Below are 16445 nucleotides of genomic sequence, written 5' to 3'. Positions count from 1 at the left end.
CTTCTAAAAAATTATTTTTAAGAAATTGCATTTTTAATTTATTAAAATTTCTACAAGTCCATTTTTTTAATAAATTTTTTTGCAATCATTTATTTATTAAAGAAAATCAAAAAAATTGTAAAGTGACAGCTAAATTTAATGTCATAAAAATTTTCACTTGTAATTTTTCTTAATATTTACATGTGGAATTTTTAAATTAAATTTTTTTAATAATAATTTAATTTCTATAAAATTCTAAAAAAAATTTTCAATATCTGCTAACTTCAGTCTCATCTAAAAACAGTTTCGTTTCTAGAGCTCAACTACTCAATGGACAAAAAGATCACAAATATACCCGACACACATTCGGTTATTCAGTGATTGGCGGTTCGCAACCCAGTGATTGGTCGCGATGAAAATTATCAAAGTGATAAAGGTACAATTAATTACTTTTATATAATTATAACTAACAAAATACTCATTGATTGTCTGTTGCGTTCAGGTACTGTCAAAAATTAGTGTCCGTTAATCATTGCGGAGTATCAATCATCGTCATACTGTTTGTTATGCTATAATGATTATTGTTATTAATTATTGAAGCGTCATGTTGACCAGTTCGTCCTAGTGGTAGAGTACATATTGAGTGCAGGTGTACTGACGCTTATATTTATTTGTGACAAGTGTGGTTTCTTCAGCTTAAGAGTCTGAGTGCTGGTGACCTTATCATCGTAATCGTAATCTTCATACACACGTCGCTAAATATATATGTATAAATAATATACAGACATATAAATTATTTTACAAATACACATTTGTATTCTTGTACTAGAATTGGGACTGTCGTTAAACTTAATTGTGCAACGACGTCAAAACGGTACGTCATCATCATCATCATCTAAATAATTCAAATAATTAGTTCTATGATATCTTAGTATATATGTTTGATACAATGTAATCTAGTTTAACTTTTTTTTTTTACACAAATTTACTAGACTACGCATGCGAACGCATTTTATGTGTTCAGTCACGCTTCTTTATTCATAAGACCTAAGTACATAGTTATTATCGTAATTACTATCGCTGTCATTATCATTAAAAAATTTTAGCCATTTTAATTATCTAAATTTATATCATTTTAAGTTTTTATTTTTTTTTACTTATTAACATAAAAAATTGTCAGCTATTTTTTAAAAAGGCGATTGTTTGTTAGTTAAAGTAGAGTAAATTGTGAATGAAAATTAATTTAGGATGAATATAAATTTAGCAGATATTTTATAATGTTTTTTAATTAAATTAGGTATGGCAAAAAAAACATTAGAAAAAAAAATTGACTTATAGAAATTAAAAAAATTAAAAAATGCAATTTTTTGAAATTAATTTAATTGTTAAAAAAAATTAACATGTAAAAATTTTTAAAAATTGAAAATGCAATTTTTTTTTTAACAAATTTGTTTGTTAAAAATAATATTTAAAATGCTAAAGCGACTGTTAACTTAAACTTCATAAATTGTGAAAGTTGTATTTAATTACTCTAATTGCAATGTCATATATATATTATTTATAATAATAAATGTGAGATTTGTTTGTTTTTAAACAGTGAACTGCTGAGCAGTTCGTGGCGTCACTGAGATACGATGGATCAAATGATCGCATTGAGCACTCAAAATCCACTGTCATTGCTAATGAAATTCGGAATGATGGCTTGGAATAGTACTTGCAATGATAATTGTTCTGGCCATGGAGAGTGTCATAACGGGACTTGTTTATGTGAGGTAAATTATATTAATTATCATTGACCTTCTCTGGTATTTTATATAAATTATTTAACTCTTCTTCTTTATAACTGACAATTTTAACTTTAATTGACCTAAACACGTCGTACGTTGCTCTAACAATGATAATAATTACATGAATTTTTTTTTAGATACAATTTGATGGTAGCGATTGCCATGTCCCGAATTCGAGTTACTACATAGCATTTGCGACAATGTTTTTCATACTTGCGTTTGTTTGTCTAACGCAACTGGTGATGTGCATTGTTGCCGAGTGGCAAAAAATGAAAGCACCCTCATTTTTGCGTGCTTGCAGAGTAACTACCCAAAAAGTACTGTACTTCATTGTCTTTCTAGCAACTGCTGTACGAGGAGCTTACTTTACTTGCCCAGTAAGTTTTATCATTTTTAACGTTATCGACATCATGCGCGCTATCATGTAAATGCTCTAGCTTCTGACTCAAGTCCAAAAGATAAAATGTTTTTATTTAGAAAAAATAATATCTATTAGTAACTTAAATTTTTTTTATTGAGTAATTAAAAAAATTTTCGTAATGAAAGTTACAGCTGAAATTATTGACCCCTGCGATTATTTAAAAGTCTTTTTATTTATAAAAAAAAAAAAAAAAAAATTAATTGACAACAATGTTATTAATTATTCAACAGACTGCATTCGCAGAGGGCTGGTCGAGAACACTATCATCAACCTACTACCCACTGTTACTAAGCGGCTCATCTTTAATAGTTTGTTTCTGGGCAGAAGTATTTCATGTCCCGGATATCCGCACAGAGAAACCACTTTTCTTATCAAAATCTTTCTTAGCATTCGTCGTTTTCAATATCATAAATTACTCTTTACTGCTCGCTGAGTTGATCACGTCCCAGATGAAATCGGAAGTCGACCAGAGCTTCTATACAAATGTTTTCAATGGTTGTTATGCTGTACTGCTATTTATTGTCGTTGTTTTCTATTTGATCTACGGCGTTGAAGTATTTTTCAAGGTATAAATATTTTCAATAATAACATTAATTATTATTAGTTAATAATAATGGACTCTTAACAATGAATATAATACTAATACTACTACTAATAATAATAATAATAATAATAATAATCACTAACCGCCTTGTTGTGCGGAGTGGTCCAGCAGTAACGGATGGAGCTCAGGCTGGGCCCTCGGAGAATCGGATTCCCGGGATAACCCCCCTGAGCATTTAATAACAAAATAATAATAATAATAATAATAATTTGGGTTGGAATTTTATTATCATTATTGTTTTTTTTTTTTTAAATTATTTTTAATGTTATAACAAAGTGAATATTAATAATTAATTTATAATATTTATAAATTTAGATTCGTGGTGGTTTCATTGTTAAATATCAAGAAATATCGATCGCAACGAATGTCCGTACTCCGGGTGAAGATAAAAGTAATGAGGAACCAACAACTGCTAAGTTATTTGAGCCCACGCCATCGACTTCCGCAGAACCTATTAATGTTTCTCATCATGTCAACACATCGCAATTGAATCAGTCACGATTCGGAATCTTGTCACAGGCATTTATGTTATTTATCGTAATAGTCTTTTTATTTAGCGAAACATTGAGTGAATTCTGGAAAACCAAGTAAGTTATTTTAATTAATAAATAACTTTTTTTTTTTTCAAATAAATAATATTAATAATTAATTATTTATTCTTTAGGGTTCCATTAGTGAGTCGTAATTATCACAATGTGGTTTTTCATGTGATTGAAGTTGGTGTAGCTCTTTGGTTTCCTTGCGTGCTTTGGAACTGTATGAGGTAATTTATCTAAATCATTAATTGATATAATTGATATAATTGAAAGATCGTTGATAAAAATAGAATAATTTATTTCAGCCCGGAACGTTTATGGATACTAAACCCAAAAAGAATTTTAAAACACTTGGACTTGGACCAATCAAAGTATCCAACAGACGGAAACCTCCAGGAAAAGCGTTGCTCAGTTGACGCTAAATTGCTCATTGATAATGCATCTGTCAGCAGTAAAGATTGTTGGATTTGCTACGACAGCGAGACACAGGATGCTGGCCCGTTGATTCAGCCGTGTCAGTGTCGGGGTGACGTTAGTATTGTTCATCATGATTGCCTGCGTCGATGGCTAGTTGAGGTACGTTATTTTATTTAACTACTTCCTATTATCTATATTATTGTAAGAAAAAGCACAATTTTGAGCTTATAGCTTAAAAAATGACAATAATTAAGAAATGACATCGTATCTTGTGAACTATTGACATTTTTTAAGATATAAGCTCATCCCAATGTTGCACTCATCGAGACCTTTCATTTGAGTACCCACATCAATTTTTCATATATTTATATATATTATATATATGTATATATGAAAAATATATAAAAATGCATGTGGGTACTCAAATGAAAGCTCTTGATGAGTGTAACATCGGGATGAGCTTATATCTTTAAAAATGTCAATAGTTAAAAAAGCACAGAGCAATTAAACAAAAGTCATTATTTTATAAAGCAAAATTTTATTCATTTATAGTTCAAAAATCACGGCAGTCACATAGTGTGCTAGTGTATTTTATTTGTTAACATATACATCTTTTTTACTCCCAGAGCTCAATGAATGCAGATAGTTTGACGTGCAAAGTCTGCGGTAGCAAGTACAATGTTGAACATGCCACTAAATTGGATTGGCAAAATAGCATGACGCCGCGTCATTGGATTACAACAATTGCTACGGTAACAGCAATGTGTGGATCATTTGCGGCTGCTTGGATACTTATTCAATTTGTCGAAAGTCCAATCATACGGATGCTTGCTGCTGGTGCTGCTCTGCTGGTTATGTATGTCTGTATAAGGTAATTTATTTTTTATTCATATTTTTATTTTTAGAGTACTTAGAAACGATGAACCCGATGCCAGATAAAATTTTACTTTTTTATTGACTATTATCATGATACAACTTTCATTTGTAAGATAATTTACTTGAAAAATATTTATTTAAATTTTGATTTATTCAGCGTATTTAGAGAAATAGGTAACTCTGAACTGTACGAAAAAAAACCTGTTTATTTTAGACGAAGATTATGGAGATGAATAATGATTAGCATAATATACTACGCACAAAATCTTAAAATATTTACTAAATTTTTTAGTTAAGCGATTTTAACAGAAGTTTAAATTTGTTTGAGGGGCTTCTTTGGTTTTTTAAGAATTTTGTTTTTTAACGAACAATGAAAAAATAGAACTTGGAATTTTTTATTATTTTAAAATTATTTTGAACAAATTTCAAATAAAACAAAGATTTTTACTTCAAATTTTTTTTATATAATCTTTAAATAATAATAAATAAATAAAATGCTTAAAAATCAGATCGTCAAATTAAAGAACTCTTAATTAATTAAAATAAATAATTATTGATTTTTTTTTTCTAGATTTCTAAGTCTCAACACAGTGGTGGCTTATCAGCGCGCTAAAATATCAGCATTAAATATCGTAAGTTCTGATAATGGTAACATTAAAGGAGAACCGGTTAACACCGTCAGCAATACAGTAGCACTAAACCTGCCCAAAATAGATCCTACTACAGTGTGAATAATTATAAGGGTGAGAGTCCTTCCCCTGATCGGTACAAACATGTGGAAAACTCCCACGAAAATCTTAAATTAATACCCGACTCATAATTAAATTATTTATTTTCAAAATTATTTATTTTCAAATCAAAACAAATTTTTAAAAAATAAACTGCCGGTATTTTTTTTTAATAATAATTATTAATAAGTTTTCTTTACTTGATAATTATTGATTGATGTCATTAGTTGTTTTTACTTTCATTCCAAGGACTTGTCTTTGTAATTTTTCTTTACATACTTATTAAATGACACGCGATCGACCTAAATTTGTTTTTTATAATAATAATTACGGAAAGTGATGAGGATGTTTGTCTTTAACTTTAAGTTAAAGTTGTAATTAGTATAATATTAAGACTTTAATATTAAGTATAATCACAATTGAATATATTGCAATAGGATTAGATTTAGATTTAGATAAATAATCCCAATTATCTTCCAAATGTTTAATGTACTTTTTATTATTAATTATTTTACTTACTTTGTATACCTGACTGTTGAACTTTTAATTTAATTAATCAAGAGGAGTTTTGAATATTAAAAAAAAAAAAAAAAAAAACGAGGCAATTGATAAAAATTCAGAAAAAAAAATTCATTGAGTATGTGTAATTTACGCAATGATCATTCGTTTGCAGTATTAATAATAGGAAGCCAATTTTATTTTATTTTTTTTTTAAATAAAAGGCATTCATTTTATGGGAATAATTTTAGTCATAAATAGAAGATATAAAGTCATAATAATTTAATTTTAAGTTTTTTGTAAGTAAAAAAATATTCAAATGATTTAATAATTATTTTGATAATTTTATCAATTGGAAAAATTTTTTGATGATTTAAGGGAGATAGCCACTGTAAAATTTTGAAAAAAAAAAAAAAAAAAAAAAAAATTTTTTTTTTTTTTTAAATCAAAATTTATACATTCAAAAATATATATCTAGAATTTCATATGAAAATTCCGAATATTTTTTGAGTGGCTATTTCCTTTAAAATTTTATTTATTTTATTATTATTATTATTATTATTATTATTATTAATAGTGCAAAAAAAAATTAAAATTCGTTTTAAAGTCGTTGCAATATTTTTCTACTAATTTTGATATGCCATTAGATTTAGTTGATCAATAATTTTTTTTATTTGTCAATCATAATCATTAAAAATTAATTAGCAATATAAATGTTAAAAACCTGTCCTATAAAATAGTTTAAAATATTTTAAAGTCTGATATCCATATATAAAGTGATCATTTTATATTAATCTGTGTCAAGTTATTAATTAATATTGTTAAATTAGTAAATCGATTGATAAATTGTTAATGGCAATATATTATAAATGTCTGGTTCCTAAACAGCCAGTTTGTTTTTCTGTTTTTATCGTTAATGTCATTAATAATATAGTAGTAATTATTATCTAGAATGATTAAAGTGTAAACCATTAATAATTATTTTTATTTCTTCACTGTGTACATCACTTACACTTTATTGTACTAATGTAAGAAAAAAACAATAACAATAACAATAATAATAATATTAATAATAATAATGAGAGAGAATAGTAAGCTGTGATATGTTATGTGTAAACGGAGCGGAAAAATAAAATCAAATGTGCTTGTGTTTTGTAATAAGAAAAAAAAACCGATGAATAATTAATAATTATAAATTATAATTATTGGGGTGTTTTGTTGAGTTGTGGTCAACCAGACAGATCGACAACATTTCGAATTATTAAAACTTTTTAGTTTAAAGAAAAATTTTTTTTTGCTTTTCTACACGTTTCATACAAAAATACGTTAATTCCCGAAAAAAAAATTTTTTTATACGTCCTTATGGCTCCCGGGACTCACCTCGGATGCCATAAGGGCGTAAAAAATTTTTTTTTTTGGAAACTTACGTATTTTTATATAAAACGTGCAGAAATGGAAAAAAAAATTTTTTTTCTTCAAACTAAAAATTTTTTTGGACTTAAAAAAAATAATATAATTTTTATTATACGCCCTTAAGACATACGTTATTTATTAATTTATTAATTCGAAATGTTGTCAGTTTGACTAGTTGACTGCAACCCATTTTATTGTTTTGCTTTCAGGATTAATGTATATTCGAATTTTAGTCGGTAATAAAATATGTAGAAAATAAATGTTGATTTAATATTTTATTTGAGTAATAACCAAATGACATGATCCAGTTTTTTTTTTATTTTTATATCATTTATAGAGAATGATACAGTTCTCGGTCATTCACCTAATAGTTAATTTACTCTCTTTAAAACATTACTTAATTAATACCAATATATATAATAATAATGATAATAATAATTATATTAATATTAATAGTATTATGATCTTAATTTAAAAACTCAATAGTTCAATACTTAGTACAATTGCTAAAGATATACAAATACAGTTGAAATTTTATTTTATTCTCATATTCCAGTTTAATTAACTGATAATTCTAGATTATTTATTTTTTTTTTAGTATAATTCTACATTAGGTGCATCTTCACAATATTCAGCTACGTCTTGTGGAAAAGAGACCGATATTGATACGTTATTTATTGTTGCTTTTATTATTTTATTTCTTATGTGAAAAATTTATTTTCTTGTTCTTTATTTATTTCCTTAATGTAAATTTTTTATACGTAGTTTTCTGGCGTATGGATTAGAGATAAATGCGCTTAGGAGACGTGATTAACCTACGCTGCGAAAAAATGATAAAAATGAAATTGTAATTAATATTGTTAATTTTTTTTTTAAATTAATATTTTTATAAATATTGATCACATATTTTATTCTCAGACAAAAATAAAAAATTTGTGATATAAAATATTATTTAAAAAAATTTTGTTTATCCTAAGACTTTTTATCTGGAATTATTTCGTCTGGAGATACAACATGTGACCTAAATATTTAATTAATCAATAAATATAAAGAAGCGATAAAATTACCTGCGATTCCTGCAATAGCTTCAGAGGCGAAATATATAACGTCAGCATCTGAATCTGTATTAAGTTTATCAAGTACTGGTTTGACTTGCGTCTGTACTGCACTTGGTTCTAGATAAGGCCCGATACGTTGTAGTGTTTTTGCTACGTTAAATCTTACATTTGCTACATTGTCGTTAGCCATTGCAACAACTGTTGGAAGCATTACTTTTGTTGTTATGTCTGGACCACATACTTCAGCCAATACCTAAATAAAAAAATAAATAAATGCATTAATTAAAATAATTAATAAATAAAATTAGAAGTTAATAATAATAATATTCTTACATTGATACAGAATAAGCATGTCATACGGTGTAAATAGTTTTGGTCCCGTGACATGTTTAAAACTTTTGGAATAATAGTATTAGAAGCCCACTCGGGACCAAATTTCTCAACCAGCTTCTTTAAATTAAGCGTAGCTGCTTCTCTGATCGCGTAGACGTGATCAACAAGCCAGTTCATTGATAGCGAGTTTAATTTCTCATCGAAGAATTCGACGCCCAATTGTCCAGCCAACAGCGGCATGTACTCGATTATCGCAAGACGTACTCGCCATTTGCTGTCTTCAGCGAGTTCGACTATCGCCGGCAAAAGGGACTGAGACAGTTGTTGGATACCAATCACCTCATTTACACAGTCTAGATTACTGATAATATTAAGACGTACTTCTGGACATTCGTCTTTAAGTTGCATCAGAAAAAGCGGTAGCAAATGTTCAATAGTACTGAAATAATAAAACTGTTTATTAGTCACTGTCAACAAAATTCAAAATTAGTAATTTTACTTACTTATGTTTGCCTAAAATAGGACTAAGTCCCATAATAACACCAGCTAAAGCAGATTTAACATGTTGATTAAGGTCAGCCACAAGTTCTTTTATAAAAGGCAATATATTTGTCATAATTATATTTTCTTGGCTAAATTGATCGAGATTTTGACAGAATTCTTTGACTTTTTCAGCGGCTGCTGCTCTAACTTCAGCTTCTGTGTCTTTCAAAAGAACTTGGAATGCCGGAACTAGATCAGATTTTGTTATTTCTGGGCCTACTGCTTTCTGGAGCTGTAAAAAAATTTTACGATATTAAATATAAAATTATTGGTCAATAAAATTAAATCAAAAAAATAATGAAGAAATAATTACATCAGTAAATTTATCAGCAACCATGTAACGAACTCGCCACGACTGATCACCGGCACATTGACGTAGTGTTGGCATTACCAACTGCTCGACGTCTTCCTGTTGGAGGAGTGAAGCAATGCTAACACATGCGTCAACAGCTAGCAAGCGAACTGAATCCTGAAAAATAAGTAATAAATTTATTATAATAGAAAAAAAAAAAAAAAAAAAAAAAAATTAAAACAGTAAAAATAAAACCAAAGATTAAATGTGAAAAAAATTACCTGCTCATCTTGTGCCAAGACAACAAACATTGGAATCAAGTCCGCCTTTAGATACTCAATCTCGACGACCTTCGCGAACTCTCCGAGCTTGGAAGCCGCTGAACGACGTACCATCGGAGTGTCATCTTGACACAAGTTGCGGAAATGATTCCTCAGCTCTGCTTTCGTCGCTGGACTCACACGTGGGTAACAGACACTTATCAATCCACAAGCTGAAGTTCTAGACGTGAACCAGTCTCCAGAAGCGAGACGCTGGACCAATGGTACGAAATGTTCTTCCAAGTACGTCGGGCTGTGTTGGCTTGCAATGTTTCGGAGTGATTCGACTGCTTTGTCACGCACTACTGTCTCTTCTACCGCTGCTAGTGCTTCTAATGGTGGCTAAAAAATTATTATTTACAATTTATGATTAATAATAATTATTATTATTTATTACACTGAAATCAGCATGCATTAAATTTTTTTAAATTTATTTTATCAAATAAAATAGAACTAAAATATTTTTAAAAAATTGCACTCGTAGTTTTTAAAATTTTTTACATGTCTCGTTTTTAAATCAGTGTAGTAAATAAATTTTTGAAAAAAATTGACATGTAGAAATTTTAGAAAATTAGAATTGAAATTTTTTTTAATAAATTTTTAGAAAAAATTTTTTTGTTAAAAAAAATGAAAACTAATTGTAAATTAATAATCAATAATAAATTAATTATCATGTTTAATTATTTTATAATTTTTTAAATGATTGTAATTAATAAATTTTTGAAAAAAATTGACATGTAAAAATTTTAGAAAATTAGAATTGCATTTTTAAAAAAATAATTTCTCTGAAAAAATTTGTTTAATAAAATTAAAAAATTATCAAATGACAGTTAACTTTAATGTCATTTGTTAATTTTATTTTTATTCATTATTACGAGGATTAATTATTATAATTAATAATAAATAATTACCAAAAGACAATGAACATAATCAGGACCACCAACAAGTGGTGTAAATGATCCAAGTTGCTCAGCAAGTGCTAGTAATACTTCATCTTCATCGTAAATAGTTTCAGTAAGAAATGGCATTAACTCACTGCGAGTTCTTTCAGCTCCAAGTGCCAATGCTATTGTTGAAAGTTTTTTTATTGAATTTAAACGCAACTAAAAGTAAAAAAAATAAATTATTATTATTAATCTAGTGAATTAAAAATTTAGTAATAAATAATAAAAATTAATATTGACAGTGTAAAATTTTTTTTTTTCACACCGACTATCGTAACCTATCGTGTGATTGTTTTTATAAACTAAAAAAATAATTGTCAATTTACGTTAAGCAAGCTTTTTAATTAAATTAAAATTAATTATAGTAGTACAATACTAGTACCTGTACATCCTCATTCTTCAGTTCGTCAATTAAAACGGCTATTGGATAGAGACTGTCGTCGGTTGATGAGTCGGCCGCTGCCATTTTGCTGCTGATAGTCACTATTTAAATAAATTATATTATCCTTTTTATTCCGGCGTATTATCTTTATTTTTTTATACCTAAAGGCACTTTGTGCCAGACACTTTTTTAAGATTTATAATCTTCGCTAAAAAAATACCTTTTTATAAATTGTTGTATTGTTTGTTGTATTCTAATAAAACGCTGCGTATTTAATCACAGCTAGTTCGGTGATTAATATATAGCATAGGTGAAGTGTTTGATGGAAAAGTTCTGCAGTGAGGAAAGAAGTGCCAGGAGTATGAAATTTGTTTGATTGGCGTCAACAGCTGGATTTAATAATTGTTTTTTATTGTTGGCGCTGCGTGTCACTATTGGTTGTTTCCTGGGAAATTTAAAATTTTCTGGCTACTTGCGATAAAACAGAGCATGCTCTAAAAAATAAAAAAATGACAGCTGATGTATTTTTTTTATTTCAATATTTCAAAGTTTCGTTTATTATGAAATTGAAGTTAGCAGACGTCTAAAAATTTTTGATTTTTTTTTATTAATAAAAATTTATTTAGCAGGTATTTAATAATCTTAAGAATTTTTTTAACAAATAAATGATGGCAAAAAAAAAAATAGAAAAAAAAGTTGACATGTAGAAATTTAAAAAAATTAAAAATCCAATTTTTTATTAATAATTTTTTTAGAAAAATTTTTTTGTTAAATAAAATTAAAAAGTAGTCAAGTGACAGCTAAATTGAATGTCATCAATTTTTTTTAAGAATTAAAGTGATAATGATGCTGTAGTCAGCTGACAGCTGTCAATTTTATTAATTTTATTAAAAAATTATTTATTAAAAAATTTTTTTGCGATTATTTTTTCAATAAAAAAAAATTCTAAAAATTTTTAATTGTCGGCTAATTTAATTTTCATTGAAGTGACAGCTAAATTAAATATCAATCATAATTTATTTGTTACAAAAAATTTTAAAATTATCAAACTACTATATATAAACAAATTTTCATAAATATTGTTGGTGCTGAAACTCCGTGTTTCGATTGTCATTTTTTAAAGTAACGGGCGACGTCACAAGTTTAGTCATTCTTTTAGTGATTTCTAGGGATTTAACACCATGTCAGATCGTGTCAATAGCCACTCCGGATTTTGGAGTCTTTTCTCCAAGTCATAATATGTCATATTGTTTATGGTGATAAATATTATTAATATACCTGTGTACTTGTATTAAAAGTGTCATTTATCATAAAATTAACATTGCATCAAGCAATTAGCATACAATAGCCATCACACGTCAATGCCAATGTGAAGAATTCAGCGTTAAACTCACGTAGACAACTCGTGGGATGAATTGACGGACGTTAATTTTATTTAATTACATTTACGTTCCTATTAATTAAGATGATGATGGCAGGTGACAACATTGAAGACACCCGAGGTTTTGACAATCATGAAAAACCGGAAAAATTGGACTGCTGTTTGTACCCAAATGATGACGAGCTGCTGGACCCGGTGGAAATTAACTGTCCTGAGTTTCAGTTTTCTGTAAGTGTCAATTGTAATTTTTTTTTAATTTAAATTATGTTTATAGTACTTATTGGAGTTAATTATTTATTTAGACTTTGGCTTGTTACATCTGCAACGGGTACTATGGACCGAGCTTCGAAGAACCTGTTTGTGCTACTTGTCACGCATTCTTGTTTCCCGATGAAATTGGAATTCGACCAGTTCCAGTATTCAGTGAGGTATTTTTTTATTTTGCAATATTAATTATTAATTTTAAATATTAAAACTACAAGGCTTAACAAATTATGACTATGAAAATTAATTTAGCATCTAATCATTTTTAGAACTTTTACTAACAAATAAATTAAGGCAAAAAAATAAGAAAAAAAAATTGACGTTTAGAAATTTAAAAAAAAATTAAAAATGCAATTTTTTTTAAATAATTTTTTTAGAATTAATTTAATTGTTAAATATAATTAAAAATTTGTCAAGTGACAGCTAATTATGACATTAAATTTAGCTGTCACTTCATAATTTTTTTAATTTTCTTTAACAAATAAATTATAGCAAAAAAAAAAAAATTATTAAAAAAATAGACTTGTAGAAATTTTAATAAATTGAAAGACCATGCTGTTTCAAGCGACCTAAAATAAACAAATTAATAAATAAATTAATTAATTAATTAAAAATTAAAAAAAAATGTCTAGTGTCATAAATTACAAGATATTCTATTTTATTTGAATTTTATAAAAAAAAAAATTAATTACAAAAAATTGCACTTATATTTTGATACAATTTCTACATGTGAAATTTTTTTTTATAATTTTATTATTGCTAAAATTTATTTATTATAAAATTCTAAATAATTATCCAATGTCTAAATTTTCTAATCATAATAATTAAAAAATGTTAATTCTAATAAAATCAAAAAATAATTTCAGAAAACCGACGACGAAGATTCCGGCAACGATGAGCCAACAGATTTATATTACAACCCTGAGCGTCGTGTAAGTCAGCCCCAACGTGCGCGCTCTGAAGCTCACTCAAGTTCTGACAACCAAGAAAAACCTCTTCTGAAGGTTTCAATAGACCCAGAGATCTTCAACCACTTGCACGGTCCCGGACCTTCAAACCGTGTTTTCGAGGCGATAAAATTGTACCGCTCAGAAGACGCTTCGACCTCGAACGATCCGAACTCTCTGGACCTCTCAGCGTTGTCTCTGCACAACATAATCGACGCAATAAAACCTCGAACTCTTGCAGAGCGAGTAGAAGTGCTGAGCAACCACCGACACCATGAACACGAGCCGATAAACGAGCCAGGCCTAGTGGAGCGACTTCCTCCAGAAGTGCTTCTTGCAGTTTTCTCTCACCTGGATGACGTGAGTCTCTGGTCAGCTGCCAATGTCTGCCGTCGATGGAATGGACTGCTGTTGACCCACGTTCCTCCTCAGCAATGGCAACAACATGTAAAACACCGCTGGCCTCTTTACAAGGCCATTGGACATGTTGAAAACTGGTACAAAGTCTACGACCGGTTGGCCTCGTCAATGCCCTGCAGAACTTGTCTGGCTCAGATGTGTCTGCGTTCGAAGCCCGCTACTATGGAGGAAAACTCCTGGAGAAGAAACAGACTCCGCATGGAGTTGAAAAGTTTGAGAATCGACCCACCAGAAGGTATCGAGGCTACTCCTCTAGATGCCATGAGCTGTCATTGGCAGGCTACTATTACTGGGCCTATTGGCAGTCCTTATGAAGGCGGGTTGTTTTATTTGTATCTCCAGGTGCCTTACAGGTAATTTTATTAATTAATTAATTAATTAATTTATTTATTTATTATTTAATTTTTAAATTATTTTTAAAAATTCAAACCGATACATTTTTAGAAGCCTGAAAATTATGATTTAAAAAAATTAATAGACATTTGACAATTTTTATTTAATTATTGTTTATTTATTTTATTTAAATAAACAATACCAACAGCTCGGGCCATTAATACGGTAAATATATTACAATGGTTAGTTCATAAAAATTTTATTATGTATAACAAGATGACTTTTAGCTAGTACAGTCATTCAATAGTTAAATTGTTAAATGAAAAGACTATTAATGTGTTAGCAATTTTAACCCAAGAAAATAATAGCAATTAATGAAAATAAAAAGAAAAAAAAATAATAATTATTATAACAATTAAACAATTGCATATACTCAACGCCATTTAGTTGCTGATTTGCTAATTTGCCAAGTAATACTTTTACATAGCCATTAGGGGTTCAAAGGGTCAAATAAAATCACCAATTAGAAAAAAATTTATTAAAAAATCAACTTATTGAAAAAAAAAAAAAAAATAATGATATTGAAATTAAAAGACATTTGATAATTTATTAAATTTTTTTAACAAATAAATTATAGCAAGAAAAATTTTTTAAAAAATTCCATTTTTAGAAGATCAAAAAAATAATAAATTGAATTTTTTAATAATTTTTGAAACCAAATTGATTTTTCAATAAAAAAAATTGTCATGTGTCTACTAATTTAAGTATCATCAAAAGCTTTTATTTGAGTACCCACATGCATATTGATATATTTTCCATATATACATATATATATAAATATATAAAAAATTGATGTGGGTACTCAAATGAAAGCTCTTGATGAGTGCAACATCGGAATGAGCTTATATCTTGAGAAAATGTGTTTATTCTCTTAATAATACGGATAATTTTAAAACGAAATAAATAATTATGTGTATTTATTTTAGTTATCCAATGTGTCCACCGGTAGTGAGATTCCTCACAAAGATTCTCCACCCGAACGTATCAAGGCACGGGGACGTCGGTATCGACTCAATTCAACACAACTGGTCTTTAGCTCTTACGATATCTAAAGTGTTGATAAGCGTCCAGAGCTTGCTCACAGATCCTTACTGTCAGGTTTGCATGGAGCCGGAGCTCGGTGATATGTATACTAATGACCGTGAGAGATTTGAAGAGGTAGCGAGAGCCTGGACTTGGAAATACGCTATGCATGATGTGGTAACGCCTCATTAATAACTGATTATTTATTATTTGAACCATTTATTACTTACCTTTTAATTTTAATTGCATATTATTATCTTTAAATAGAATTATATATTTTTACGAGAATCATTGACTATTTAAATTACTGTAATCAGATATTATACATTACAAATTAAATACTTATTACACATAATATACGTAGATGAATTAAAAAACAAGTGATATGAAGCTGTATTGATTTTAGGTAATTACTCTAAATTACTATCGATTAAATAAATTTTGAATGAGAGTTTTTAGAGGAAGAGACGTGATGGATACTGCTGCTGTACAGGCTGGGAGGTCTATAGCTATGGCTATGGCTATGCGGTCATTAAGAGTAAACTTTAAAGAGAGTTTCCGGTTTCCCGGTGGCCGCAGATCCTTATTACATCTATTATACCTAAAGTGACAGAATCATTGGTTCTATTCTAGTTCAGCGTACCGGTAATTTTTTTGCCGCCTGTTGTGTACTGCTCTACAAGGTACATACTTGATATCAAAAATTAAAATTGTCAAATAACACCTGATGGAAGCTCAGATACAAACAGATCGTAGATCATCACCAGTTGAGGGCTGCACCTGGTATAAAACTTCCTGTATGACTTATCTGCGGTCTTTGTTGTTGCTCACTATCCAAAGAGCAAACATAATATAAACAACTGACAAAATTACCAGCGACAAAATT

The 16445-nt window shown here is 28.4% G+C and overlaps 3 protein-coding genes across 7 annotated transcripts; 2 read left to right on the top strand and 1 right to left on the bottom strand.

Moving 5' to 3' along the window:
• The first annotated feature begins 323 nt into the window (after positions 1 to 323).
• On the top strand, positions 324 to 5655 carry LOC141536227 (uncharacterized). 3 transcript variants are annotated; one of them, XM_074256610.1, is made up of 10 exons: positions 324 to 415; positions 482 to 853; positions 1577 to 1751; positions 1904 to 2143; positions 2418 to 2753; positions 3107 to 3378; positions 3456 to 3554; positions 3633 to 3903; positions 4371 to 4615; positions 5192 to 5655. In XM_074256610.1, exons 3-10 carry the CDS (start codon positions 1614 to 1616, stop codon positions 5349 to 5351), a joined length of 1761 nt encoding a protein of 586 aa, XP_074112711.1. In that variant the 5' UTR covers positions 324 to 415; positions 482 to 853; positions 1577 to 1613; the 3' UTR covers positions 5352 to 5655. The 3 variants fall into 3 exon arrangements, with proteins under 3 accessions (XP_074112711.1, XP_074112719.1, XP_074112702.1); XM_074256618.1 differs by lacking the exon at positions 482 to 853 and having other exon boundaries at positions 339 to 415; XM_074256601.1 differs by having other exon boundaries at positions 355 to 853.
• Positions 5656 to 7515: 1860 nt separating this feature from the next.
• Positions 7516 to 11479, bottom strand: Pp2a-29b (Protein phosphatase PP2A regulatory subunit A). 3 transcript variants are annotated; one of them, XM_074256590.1, is made up of 9 exons: positions 11352 to 11479; positions 11132 to 11232; positions 10717 to 10908; positions 9767 to 10147; positions 9507 to 9662; positions 9154 to 9425; positions 8651 to 9089; positions 8327 to 8570; positions 7516 to 8074 (listed from the first exon to the last, which is right to left on the bottom strand). In XM_074256590.1, exons 2-9 carry the CDS (start codon positions 11213 to 11215, stop codon positions 8070 to 8072), a joined length of 1773 nt encoding a protein of 590 aa, XP_074112691.1. In that variant the 5' UTR covers positions 11216 to 11232; positions 11352 to 11479; the 3' UTR covers positions 7516 to 8069. The 3 variants fall into 3 exon arrangements, with proteins under 3 accessions (XP_074112691.1, XP_074112681.1, XP_074112672.1); XM_074256580.1 differs by having other exon boundaries at positions 7516 to 8079; positions 11132 to 11431; XM_074256571.1 differs by having other exon boundaries at positions 11132 to 11431.
• Positions 11480 to 12340: 861 nt separating this feature from the next.
• On the top strand, positions 12341 to 15943 carry Morgue (modifier of rpr and grim, ubiquitously expressed). The gene is made up of 4 exons (XM_074255391.1): positions 12341 to 12740; positions 12815 to 12940; positions 13643 to 14496; positions 15463 to 15943. The coding sequence occupies exons 1-4, from the start codon at positions 12597 to 12599 to the stop codon at positions 15749 to 15751; spliced, it is 1413 nt and encodes a 470-aa protein (XP_074111492.1). The 5' UTR covers positions 12341 to 12596; the 3' UTR covers positions 15752 to 15943.
• Positions 15944 to 16445: the final 502 nt, after the last annotated feature.

Source organism: Cotesia typhae, unplaced genomic scaffold (genome assembly GCF_013202065.1).
Source record: "Cotesia typhae breed Kobodo isofemale line unplaced genomic scaffold, CoteBio_Ctyphae contig_123, whole genome shotgun sequence".
Classification (NCBI taxonomy): domain Eukaryota; kingdom Metazoa; phylum Arthropoda; class Insecta; order Hymenoptera; family Braconidae; genus Cotesia; species Cotesia typhae.
Note: the sequence above shows the minus strand (reverse complement) of the source record. Positions and strands in the feature narration are given on the sequence as shown.

Excerpts from the sequence above, each read along its gene's own strand:
- Morgue (XM_074255391.1), top strand. The coding sequence starts at position 12,597 with ATGATGATGGCAGGTGACAACATTGAAGACACCCGAGGTTTTGACAAT. Across the intron at positions 12,741-12,814 it reads GTCCTGAGTTTCAGTTTTCT|ACTTTGGCTTGTTACATCTG; the intron begins GTAAGTGTCAAT and ends TTATTTATTTAG. Across the intron at positions 14,497-15,462 it reads TATCTCCAGGTGCCTTACAG|TTATCCAATGTGTCCACCGG; the intron begins GTAATTTTATTA and ends TATTTATTTTAG.
- LOC141536227 (XM_074256610.1), top strand. The coding sequence starts at position 1,614 with ATGGATCAAATGATCGCATTGAGCACTCAAAATCCACTGTCATTGCTA. Across the intron at positions 2,144-2,417 it reads GAGCTTACTTTACTTGCCCA|ACTGCATTCGCAGAGGGCTG; the intron begins GTAAGTTTTATC and ends ATTATTCAACAG. Across the intron at positions 4,616-5,191 it reads GTTATGTATGTCTGTATAAG|ATTTCTAAGTCTCAACACAG; the intron begins GTAATTTATTTT and ends TTTTTTTTCTAG.
- Pp2a-29b (XM_074256590.1), bottom strand. The coding sequence starts at position 11,215 with ATGGCAGCGGCCGACTCATCAACCGACGACAGTCTCTATCCAATAGCC. Across the intron at positions 9,090-9,153 it reads CCTATTTTAGGCAAACATAA|TACTATTGAACATTTGCTAC; the intron begins GTAAGTAAAATT and ends TTATTATTTCAG. Across the intron at positions 8,571-8,650 it reads CATGCTTATTCTGTATCAAT|GTATTGGCTGAAGTATGTGG; the intron begins GTAAGAATATTA and ends TTTTTTATTTAG.